We start from the raw sequence: 12,137 nt of genomic DNA, 5'->3' as shown, positions 1-12,137 counted from the left end.
ATCTAGATAAGGTTGGTGGACTCATGAGTTTAAGCTTGATTTTGATTAATAAAAAAATATTTGTTATATCAATAATTTTTTTAATCTTTAAAATATATTAAAATATGAATCAATATAATACTTATGTGATAAAATATAAACGTATTTATGAATATTCATAAATTATGTGTAATTCATGAACTAAACATTCATTATATTTAATAAATATTAATTTTTATGTAGGTTTTTCTTAGACTTGTTCTTTTACTTTTATTCCTGTATTTGTTGAAAGATACATAGTATAATTCCTTTAAGTTATTGGAATTTTGGAAGGCTTATTGAATTTAGTCCTTTTGCATCAAGTGAAGAGCAATCAAGTCTTAAGAATAAATGATTAATTCATGAAAATAATAAAATTTCAAATTATTTTTTTCTAAAGATTTCAATAAGTAATTACTCTAAACTAGTTTTGATTTAAGTATAATTTCAATACTTGTTTAGAATTGCTTATTCTATATCTTTTACAAGTTTATATTTTTGCAATAGCCATAATAAAATGATAGATGATTAAACAAACTATTTTAGAGTACTTTTTTGCTGAAGTTCCGAGAAAAAAAATATAATTTGAAATTTTATTATTATCATGAATTAATTATTTGTCATTAAGGATTTGTTGTTAATCACTTGATGCAAAAAAACTAATTTTAATAAATCTTCCAAGATTTCAACAATTCATTCTTTTCAAGTTGCACTTATAAATAAAGTCTAACAAGTTCAAAGAAATTATTCTCATTTTATTTATTTATAAAGATTGAATTTAAGCTTTAAAATAGAAAGAAAGAGTAGAATAACACATCTAAAAAAAAACTAACAACAAAGAAAAGAAAGAACTCAAGAAATCTTGTATTTATTTTTACTATGCAAGGCATCTATTTATAAGACTTAGAAATCAAAAAATTAATTTCTAGTAATTCATGAATTACTCATGATTTATGAATATTCATGAAAAAATCATGAATGTTCATAGTTGATGAAATACTCATGAAAATTCAAAAATATATTTATTTTTATTACATAATTAATGCATTGATTCATGTAATAAGATATTTTAAAAATTAGAAAAAACTATTAATGAAACATGGATTTAATAACAAATATTTTTTATTAACCAAATTCAAACTCAAACTCCTAAGCTACAAACCCATTGTTCAATCTACAAAATTATTTTGAATTTGAAACTTTTATTATTCAAAGGTTATTTAAGGACAATTTCTCATTCATCTTTATATATATATATATATATATATATATCATTTTAGATAATAAAGTCTAACATGATTCTATCTTCACCTCACATTTACTTGACCTTAAAAACCTATTTCATGTTTTATAAAACCAATTCTAACAAATACTCGCACAAAATTAATTATTTCCATGTATCCTCGAACTTCAATTCATAATAACTGTTGCAATAGCCGATGGTCCGTCCGTTTTTCTAGAACGGACATATTTCCACGTAACCTCTGTCTTCAAACACGTCAAAGATCTGGCTGTCGGCTACTAAACCTTCGTCTTAATCAAACTCGGCCACTCTAGCTACTCTGTCTTCCGGCCCAATTCTGGAAGAAAGGTAATATTCCACAGCTTTGACAAGTTCATTGTCACCAAAGCTATCCCATTGAGGAGTCATCAATGATCAAAGTTACACAGGATGGATCATGTTTCTTACGAGAAAAAATATATATTATTGAGACTATATATGGTTGAATGCTGAAAGAAAATTAATGCAGTAGCATGTTATGGACAGTAATGATGAAATTTGAGAGGAAGATATTGGTTATTAAGTGTTTTTCTCTTCTATTCCCTTCCCTCTTGTATGATGCTTCTAATTATAATTTTATTTATAGATTTAAAATCCTAAACAAATAAAAAATTAACTGACCAACTGATTTCTCTGTTTTTTTAAAAAATTAGAAACCTAGTTTATTTTCAACACGGAATCCACTCCGGCACAATTCTGGTGTTTCTTAGTAGCACTAAGAATGTGGAGAAAGATACATACCATGACAGTAAATGGTTGTCGAAGGCAGCATCTTAGCATATTCTACAGCAAAAGCTGCCATGGTGATAGCACTACAACGATGTGTGTGTGTGTGTGTTTTCGGACAAGAGAAAACAAGAACTTGACCTTTAATTTGGTCCTCTTTCCCTAAGAAATTACGTTAAGATTGAGGTTAATTTCATTTTCTTTGTCAGAGAAAAACCTAATTCACTGTTTCTAAGCACATTTCACTGTTTCTAAGCACAGTTCACTGTTTGATGAGTGTGTTTCGGGATGGGAATTTCCAGCTTAACAAAAAGCACTCAAGTAACCGGGCCAGTAGCAGTAGCGGATTGTGGTAAAAATATTTGATGAGTCAAGAAGTGTATGAGGTAGAGGCACAAAAGGATCAGAAAGAAGAGGATGTATCGCAATTAGGTTCTTAATTTCATGCAGTTGCCCATCAATTTTTGAAATGAAAAAAAAAAAAAAAAACTCACTTCATCCATAACTCAAATCTTTTGTCGGTCGAGTTTAATAGCTATGGCTAATCCTCTACATGATTACAATACCGATGAATTAAGATTTTCTCATCTCTTTGGTTTCCTTCTATATGTTGAAGGAGATTTTTGTTTGTGTGTGGAAGTTTTTGGATTACTATATAGATTAGAAGCACAGATAGGTGACATAAAATGCTGAAGGATAACATTTTCAGATAAATTTCTGCGGGCGGCCTGGCAATAACAAATCACTTTCAAAACAGCCCTTCAAGGTTCTGCAATCAAGCTTTAAAACAGTGTCAACCTTTGTTTTTAACGATACATAACAAAGAAAATTGCTGCCCATTGCGTTAGAGGCAATAGCCAGCCTTAATTGGCTGATTAATAGCTTCTTCTCTTGATGGTTTTCCTTCTGCTTTTAATTCTAACAGATCCTCTACGCTTGTTCTCAACTTTCTGCTTTTTTGCTTTTTGTATTTCACCCTTGTGTAAACCTTCATCAAAAAGTTCATCGCCTTCCAATTTCTTTCTCTTCAGTAGTTTCACAAGCCCTTCGAGTGCAGCATCAGAATCTTCACTTGTCATTAGCTCCTCTGCCACTTGCGCAGGAGTGACCTCTGTATTTTCTATCAGGTCTTCAATTTCTCCAAACAATCTATGATAACCATTAACGCCCAAGTAATTGGAGGCCAGCACTCTAAACCCATGAGGGGTGCAGTAGGACATGTGAATGTGCATGTCCATGCGTCCCGGACGCAACAGAGCAGGGTCTAGCCTGTCTTTATGGTTGGTAGTAAATATGATGATTCTTTCATCCCCACAACTCGACCATAATCCATCAATGAAGTTCAGTAAGCCAGACAGTGTCAACTGTATTAAACAAAAATAATTAGAACAACTAAATGTTATCAACTAGTTAATACACAACGTAATATTGACGATTATCAGAGTTAATTTGATGAACTGCACATGTCAATGTGGTAAAGGGATCAAAAGATTTTTTGATGAACTGCACATGTCAATGTGGTAAATCAAAAGATTTGGCTTCTGAGAAGCAGTTCAGGACATGATAGGATATTTTTTTGGGTTTTAGTGGTTTGTGGCGATGGCCTTGAAAAATGACTGAGTCCTCTCACTCGTCCTGGCAGAACCTTTCAGTGCAGGATCTACTTTTTAGCAAAGAATCTCGTAGGGAGTAACTCTAGGGTTATACAGAGGTTTCTCATTTTCGAAAGCTTTTTTAACTACTAGACCACTGCTGCCAGACATAATAATTGTCTTTTACGAAGGCTCAAAACTGTTGCAAGTATCCTTGTGGCACGAGAGGAGAGAACCTCAAGCCAATTACAGACACGATTGCAGCCTCCTTACAATTACAATATGGAGATCCATCTTTTTTCTGCAAGTTCTGTCATGGTGACCGCCCAAAATGCTTTTTAAGGGTACATGTTTGGACGCATTACATGAATAATGCAATAATGCAGAGACTTGACCAGAAAACTTTGGACGCATTACATGAATAATGCAATAATGCAGAGACGTTGACCAGAAAAGGTGATATCATATGGCGAGTTCTCGAAAACGAATAGCTTTCTACATCTTCCATTAAAGCATCACAAGGACTTCCCACGTCCACTGATAATTGAAAGAGAGTTTTCCATATCAGAAAGTGGCTCTACCAAGATTTTTGATAGAGAGTTTTCCATATCAGAAAGTGGCTCTACCAAGATTTTTGATAGCGGTGGTTTTGAAAAAGGAGATGAGGGACCCATGGTGATCATGTGGATACATTTCACCTAGCACATCTTAGAATTTATCCCTACCAACATCTGGACACTCCAATTTTTTCCACAGAAGCATGTGAGGGAAACCTTTGGACTTTTTTTTTTTTTTTTAATACAAATCGAATTTTCGGCAGTAAAAATTTGTTAATTCCAACATCTTCTTAGTTTTTGGTGTGTGAGTTGATGCTGGAAGGATGATCGACTGATACTTGGGTAATTGAGGTGGTAGTACCAATAGTGCCTGTAATATTTGGGCAGTGGTGGGCTTGTTGGCTTGATCGGATTAAAAAAGAAGAGCATTACAAGTATCTTACTCGATAAAAGATAAGGCAAGAAAGAAAGAATGATATCTACCTCACCTTCGGGGAAAACCAAATAAAAAACAAAATTTACAGCAGGAAAAAATACCTGCACATCATGTTGTTTTCGACCATCTCCATCTCCACGAACCTGTCTTCGATCAGGCAAATCCACGCTACAATCAATATCTTCAATCACAAGTATTGATCTATTCCCAGTAGCCAGCAACAATCTTCTCAGATCAGAATCCCGCATTATATTTGCGAGTTGCAAATCATACACATCAAACCTCAAGTAATTAGCCATGGCAGCAACCAAGCTTGATTTGCCAGTCCCTGGTGGCCCATACAACAAGTACCCACGTTTCCAAGCCCTCCCGACTCTCTTATAAAACTCTTTCCTCCTAACAAATCTATTCAAATCCTCTATGACAATATTTTTCAGGTCTGGCTCCATAGCCAAAGTCTCAAATGTTGCTGGATGTTCAAGATTTACAGACTCCCACTTGATTTCTCCGAAGGCATGTGCACTTTGAAGTGTGTGCATCTTCAAAACCCTCACCTTCTCTTTTGCTTCTTTTGCCTTTTCAATAATATAAGGCATGTAAGATCCCAATATTTTCTCCTTATGATTCTTGTGGAAACTTAACTCGAACCATCGTTTCTCGGCTACGACATGAAAGGGATTGCCGGGGTCTTTCTTTTCCGGTTTTACAAATACCAATCTCCACAGAAGCTCAATCCCTTCATAATGATCAACGACTTTCTCACCCTTTTCAAGATTGATTGTTAAATTCTTCTCTTTTGGGGTTTTGCTAATTTTGAGCCTTTTTGTTGTGGGACTCACCTTAGCACTTAAGTAAGTCTCTGAAGCATCATAGATTTGGTTTCGAGAAATTCCTGTGGACTCCTCAATGACTAAGGTAAGAATAGGAGATGGAGGCTTAAAGAAGTAACAAAGAGTTGATAAAAGGTAATCTTTGATTTGTTGGGGTATTAAATGGCCAAATTGATTGGCCATGGATTGAGCCATCATTATTGAACCAGCCATGGAGGCGTAGGCAGCCAACATTGATGACGGAGAAGCAAGATCTTTGCTAGAAAACATGGTTGCAAACTTGGAACAGAGAAAGCGGAGTGAACACACGAAGTTAAATGAGAGATGCATACTTCTTTCTTGGAAAAGAAACCCTTATTTATACTCTAATATCCAAAATAAAATTTGTCATCAAGGAAATTCAAGAGTAGCTGACTTGTCACATACAAAGTTGATGACTTTAGACCATGTGTAACATTGAGGATATATGTTTATGTAATAAATAAATAATTTTTTTTTGTTTTAGAAAAAATAATGGTTGTGCCAAACAAGCTTTTTAACAAAAATAAATATCTTTTGATCTAATTATTAGGTTATATTTAAGTTTTTCAAAGCATTATATGAATCATAATCCTTCAGTTTGATTTAACCATATAAGATAATTTTTAATAAGATCTATGTTCTCTATATATATATTTATGTTTATTTTTTCTTGTTATTTTAGGATTTTTTTCCCTTCTCGACATAGATTAATTTAATATTTATTTAAATAGTTTTAAAATAATTTTCATCTAATCATTATTTTAGACTTTTTATCTCCTAAACATATTAATAACATTTTGGATTCTCTCAAGCACTTTTTATTTTTCTATCTTCATGATTTTTCTTTTAATTCTATTTATATTAGAGCCCAATTTTTCTATTGATTTTTTTATTGCACTATAAAATTTTAATGGCCAAAGGTCTTGGAGTAGAGCATGGTTATGGTGGAGGGGTATAATTTCTAGATACGGAGGTTTCATATAAGAGCACAACAATAATAAACTAATAATCGAGAATTTACAAAAGCAGGTTATATAGTTGACTCATCATTTTACAAATAAAGATACAGAGGATATCAAGATGAAAGATCATGACTCCATATCTAGTTTTGAGAAACCATATTATCAGTATAATCAAATAAGACAATCTTATATTCATAATGATTACCATGGAGACTTGGATTTTGTAGTGAAACTCGGGTTTGTAAATATCTTACAAGCCCAGGAATTTATCAATTAGCTTCATGAAGTATAACAAATCTTTGAATACAAAAAGATTTTATAAAGGTTGATGCACTTGTATAAACTAAAAATTATAAGCATTTAGGTAAGGATTTTACATAATTAAATGAGGATTTAACCCAAATAGATTATATGAATGACTTAACAAATATTTTTATGGACTAGTGTGATAGATATAAGATCAAAAGAAGGTTTGGTCACGTTAGACTAGGTTAACAACTTAAGATTGCAATAAAATAATATCTGATCACTAAAATATCAACCTTAAATTCCTTTAAGTGAATCTATATATAGTTTTTCTACGGGACTATTGGATTTCTTTGGATTAGGAATTAGGCTCAGATGTTTTTGTTTGAGCTGATTTTGTAATTTTTTCTAGTTTTTTTTATTTGTTGTTGAGTTTATTTTTTTTAATTTTCTTCTTTCTTTTGGATTTCTAGTTGTTTTATTATAGAGGTAGGATTTTTTGGTCAATTTATAGGTGTTTTAAATCTCTAAAAAGATGGATTTCATTACTTTTATTTTTAGAGAAAAAAATTACAAATTTAAGGTTTACATCTATAACTCTTTTTACTATTAAAAATGCAATGTTTTTTGTATTGTTGTCTTTATAACTTTTACTTGTATGAAAAGTGAAGTTGATTGTTGTTGAAAGGTTAAACCTCTGTATAGTAAAGGTAGTTAAATAAAAATTATAAAAGGTAAGACAAGCCTGATATATATGATCTAGAGAAGATGAAGAATAAGAAACAATTCTTTTCTTTTGAGTATATTCAAACCTTGTATTACAACTCTATATTTCAAGATAAGAGACAATATTTGCTAATTAAATTGAAAAATTTTAACAACTAATGGCAAAAATGATACGTTAAAGACTAAAGAGTAGTTAATGGCGTGTTACTTTGATAGTTACAATAGTCTCAAGATGCATGTTTTGTGTCCTTAGTCATTATGGATCAATGTTGGAGGTTATTGACAATTATTAACTATGGAGAAAAGGTAGGTTATAGGCACTGCTAGTGTCATATAAGAAGGTCGTAATAACTAAAGAGCACGCCCTAATGATAAAAAATTAATTGATCAATCTTAAACTTACTCATCAACAAACCTTGGAAAAAATTTCTAGGTTTGTATTTTTTTTGTTTTAAGTGTGGAGAGCTTAGGAATCATGTTATTAAGTGTTGAAAGCTTACAAGTCATACAAGTAAGAATTTTTTAATAGAAGATGAGCTCAAGGAGAAAAGAGCGAAGCAACTGAAGATCTTATTAATAAAAATGATGGTGATGAAAAAATTTTATATAATGATGGTAGGGCGACTTTAGTTATTCAAAAGAGTCTACTAACCTAATGATGATTTAAGTGATGACTGGTTATCAACTAACATATCCCACATGACATGCAAGATTAATAAGACAATATGTAATCTAGTAATTGATAATGATAGATGTGAGAATATGGTGTCTGTAGAGACTGTTTAAAAGTTAAAGCCTAAAATACATAACCATTATAAGCCTTACAAATTAATCTAGTTAACAAGAGGAAGTAAGGTAATGATAGAAAAATGATCTTTGATTTTTATATTTCATAGGCAAAAATATTTTGGTAATATATGATGTGATGTATTGTTTATAGATATATGTCATGTATTATTAGAAAGACCTCAATAATATGATAATAATATTATGCATGATAGGCATAATAATGTATACACCTTTATTGTTCATGGAAACCTATTGTGTTGAAGTATAAAAAAAAGGAGGTGGTTTCTATGGATAGACCAAAAAAAGGAGAAAATCTTATTATTTATGTCTTGACTTTTTATAAAGGTAAAGACTAAGTGAATAGTTTCATGTTAATGCCTTTAAAAAGTTCTGTTGATGATATTGGTGATTAGTTCAATAAAAGTTCAAGTGGTGTTAACAAAGTCTATAAATTTGATGATAAAGGATTTTCCTTAATCTTTACTTTTTATACAAAATATCCAACATTAGATTGATTTTATTTAAGGTTTTTCCCTACCAAACAGGCCAATGTACAAACTTATTCTTAAAAATTCCAAAGAGTTGCAATGCTAGATGGTAGGGCAACTGGAAAAAAATATACTTAAGAGGGTATAAGCCTTCATGCTATATCAACCCTTTTGGACCTAAGGAAATATGGCATATAAAACATGCACGTAGATATTAGATATATCAAATATATCACTATTGAGTACATGTACTTATTATAATTGGAATGGTATGCTAAATCTGGTTCTGAAATCTTCTCCAAAAATGATTTTAAAATTTTCCATCATTAGATTTTAATTAAGCCAAGAAACAAGTGAAAGATTGGATTTAAGACATAGGATAGATTGTATAAATATATAATGAAGCTATTTAGACAATCTAATACATCTAGTACCTTTATACAATTTTATATACCATATATTGATACTATTCATAGGAAGATTTGATATGGTGTATTTTGATAACATCTTGATTTGCAGTTTGTCTTAGAAATCATACCTAGAGCACCCATAAGCTATATTTGAGACTTTAAGGTACAAATATTTGTTGATTAATTATAGAAAATAGTTATTTTGCACTCACACTAGCATTATTCTAAACTTTATTGTTTTTATTAATGGTCTGCAGGCTTATCAAATCAAGATGATATTTATTATAAAATGTCTCATTCTCAATATTGTTAATGATATGAGGTGTTTCATGGGTTGACCTTTTTCTATAAGCAATTTATTTATAATTTTAGCATTTTGATTGCATCTATCACTAAATGCCTCAAATTATATACTTTTTAGTGGATAAAAGAATGAGAAACCTACTTTTAGTTGGTGAAGTAGAAGATAACCAAAGCTCATACTATTCCCTTTTTAATTTTGACAAGTTGTTTAAAGATATTTATGATGCCTTAAGTTTAGATACTAAAGTTGTCTTTAGCCAAAAAGGTTGTCTCATGATATTTTTTTAGTAAGCAATTTTCAAGCTTATAGAAGACTAGTCATAGTTTAATTATTGAACATTAATGACATTACTTAGTGTAAAAGGAGCTCATCATTATTGTCACATGTATGCGGTATCATGGTGATCATACACTCTTAAGAAAAATATAAATATCTATCTGAAAAAGATGGAGAGACAAGGAATTATTACCTTTTATCAGCAAAAATAAAATGAGATTCGCCACCTAGTATCTTGGTTACTAGGAACTCTAACTGGTTTTAGAGATGGAGTATAGATATATATATATCAAAATCTAAGGTTAAATCTAAGGTTTGGTCGTATATTCTAATTGTTGGTTTTGTTTGTTTGAGATTAAAGATAAACTCTTCTTAATAAGGAGGTTCTTATCTTTATGATGTAAAATTTAATTGTTCTAGCATTCCAAAAAAGAATATACTATCTAAAATACATATTTTGTTAATGTCGTACCCTTGATACTAAAATTCAATTAAATTAAATACTCTATAAATTCAATTAATTGAATTTTCTTTGTCAACAAGGCTTTCATTAATTAACAAATACTGTCAAATTTTAATTTTTGTATTTTTAAATCTTCCTAACCAATTTTTACTCATTTTCTAGGCATTCTAGCATCTCTTTTTCACTACTATATTTTTTTGATGATATTTTTTTATTTTTTTGTATTTTTTAAAGAGAGAAAAAATATGAATTAAAAATAACCTGACAATAGGTTATGACACTCATTAGAGATAATAAGACTTTGAATTATATTAATAAACAATAGAAATAAGTCATGAGCATGTTAAATAGGCATCTTATCTCCAATAGCGCACTTTATCTTTAAAGCACCAATCTAACAGCCTCAATAAAATAGTTAATGTGTTAAGTAGGTAAGTCATTTTCCTCATCACTGACATGACCAAAAGTTTGATGTCTTTTTTTAAGTGTAGGAGTGTCGAAATAATAAATAACTCGGCAAAACCAGGGTCGAACCACAAGAAGGTTAACTATATAAATTATAAACAATAACAACAATAATAAAAAAAAAGTCAAAGAGGACTTTGAGATGTAAGATTAATATGATGATTAACTAATAATAAAAATAAATATCAAGGTTAGATGATCCACTAATGGTATTTCAAATAAGTATAGTATAAACTCTTTTTATTACTCAACTAGAAACCACATGCAAAGAAGGTTCTAATCGGATGATTTATTATTAATAGCTCATTATAAATTGTTAAAATAAGCATATTAATTATCTTATTTAAATAACACCCAACTTTTAAATATTGTCAGAAATTCATGTTGCTAAATTATTTAATTACAAATCAAGTTTCTTTTATAGTATAAGTGTAGGCTATACCATACGGTTGGTCTATAAAAGTACTAAGTATTTGTTGCACCAAGTGTTATACAACACAAATCTAGATTAACTATTTAACAAGTAAGATATTAAGACTTAATAAGATAAAATTGATAAGACATGTTAATAACAAGTTGTTTAAGATATAAGTATTGAAGTCCATATTGAGTTTATACTATACTTATTTTTACACTGTTAGTGTAACTTTTTCACCTTGACATAATAAACTTAATTAAACATAAAGAAAGAGAAAAACATAAATAAACAAGATAAGAACATAAATAAGATATAAGTTAACTAAGTAAAAAAAAAGAAATGAAAGGCATAAATAAAAAATTAATGAAAGCAAAACTTAAACATTACAAAAATATATATAAAAAAAGCAAGAATATGCTCTTGGTCTGAAAATAAAGATGCCTAAGTATATAGAAAATACCTCTTTTTATAGACCAAAATTTAGAACTATTGATTTGTTGACTAATTTTTAAATGGGTGACTACATCTTGATTTGGTGATAGTTATTATCTTCTTATCTAAACAAAACATCATTGTTAACATCAGAATTTGAACAAACTATCTTCATGAAAGTTCTAGAAAATTTTCTGAGCTTTCCAACAAAAAAAAAAGTTACTTAGACTTCTAGAACTCAAGATATGAGCTGAACGCTAAACAATATCTGGACTGTAAGAAAAATTTCAACTTTTTTATTATTGCTATAATTTGAACTTAAAAATGACCTTTTTGAATCTTAAACTTCCATGAAAGTTTTATGCCCATGTCTTAACTTTTTATCCATATAGAGCATACCCAAATCCAAGTTCTACAGCTTTAAATATGACTTAATGACTGAACAGTATTCCAGTTTGGACTGAACCAACATCTTTTTCTAAGCTTAGCCCTTTTTTTGTGTTTTGATTTTCAATAGTTAATCACATCAATTAATCCTTTAAATTGTGAGATATGCCTACATTTAAAATGAGCATTTACCATAAATTAAAGATATTTTATATTATCAGACTTGTTATTATAAAACATGTTTTAGTTAAGGAATTTAATGATATTTAAGTGCAATATAAGGATATAAAACCTTGATAAAAATTCACT

At 29.9% G+C, this 12,137-nt stretch overlaps 1 protein-coding gene across 1 annotated transcript; it reads right to left on the bottom strand.

The window, feature by feature from the left end:
• Nucleotides 1-2,686: 2,686 nt before the first annotated feature.
• Nucleotides 2,687-5,832, bottom strand: LOC105126624 (uncharacterized AAA domain-containing protein C31G5.19-like). The gene is made up of 2 exons (XM_011027544.1): nucleotides 4,713-5,832; nucleotides 2,687-3,390 (listed from the first exon to the last, which is right to left on the bottom strand). Exons 1-2 carry the CDS (start codon nucleotides 5,769-5,771, stop codon nucleotides 2,902-2,904), a joined length of 1,548 nt encoding a protein of 515 aa, XP_011025846.1. The 5' UTR covers nucleotides 5,772-5,832; the 3' UTR covers nucleotides 2,687-2,901.
• Between the last annotated feature and the right edge of the window lie 6,305 nt (nucleotides 5,833-12,137).

This window comes from Populus euphratica, unplaced genomic scaffold, assembly GCF_000495115.2.
Source record: "Populus euphratica unplaced genomic scaffold, PopEup_1.0 scaffold41.1, whole genome shotgun sequence".
NCBI classification, from domain to species: domain Eukaryota; kingdom Viridiplantae; phylum Streptophyta; class Magnoliopsida; order Malpighiales; family Salicaceae; genus Populus; species Populus euphratica.
The sequence above is the reverse complement of the archived record's forward strand: the minus strand, read 5'-3'. Positions and strand labels throughout refer to the sequence as shown.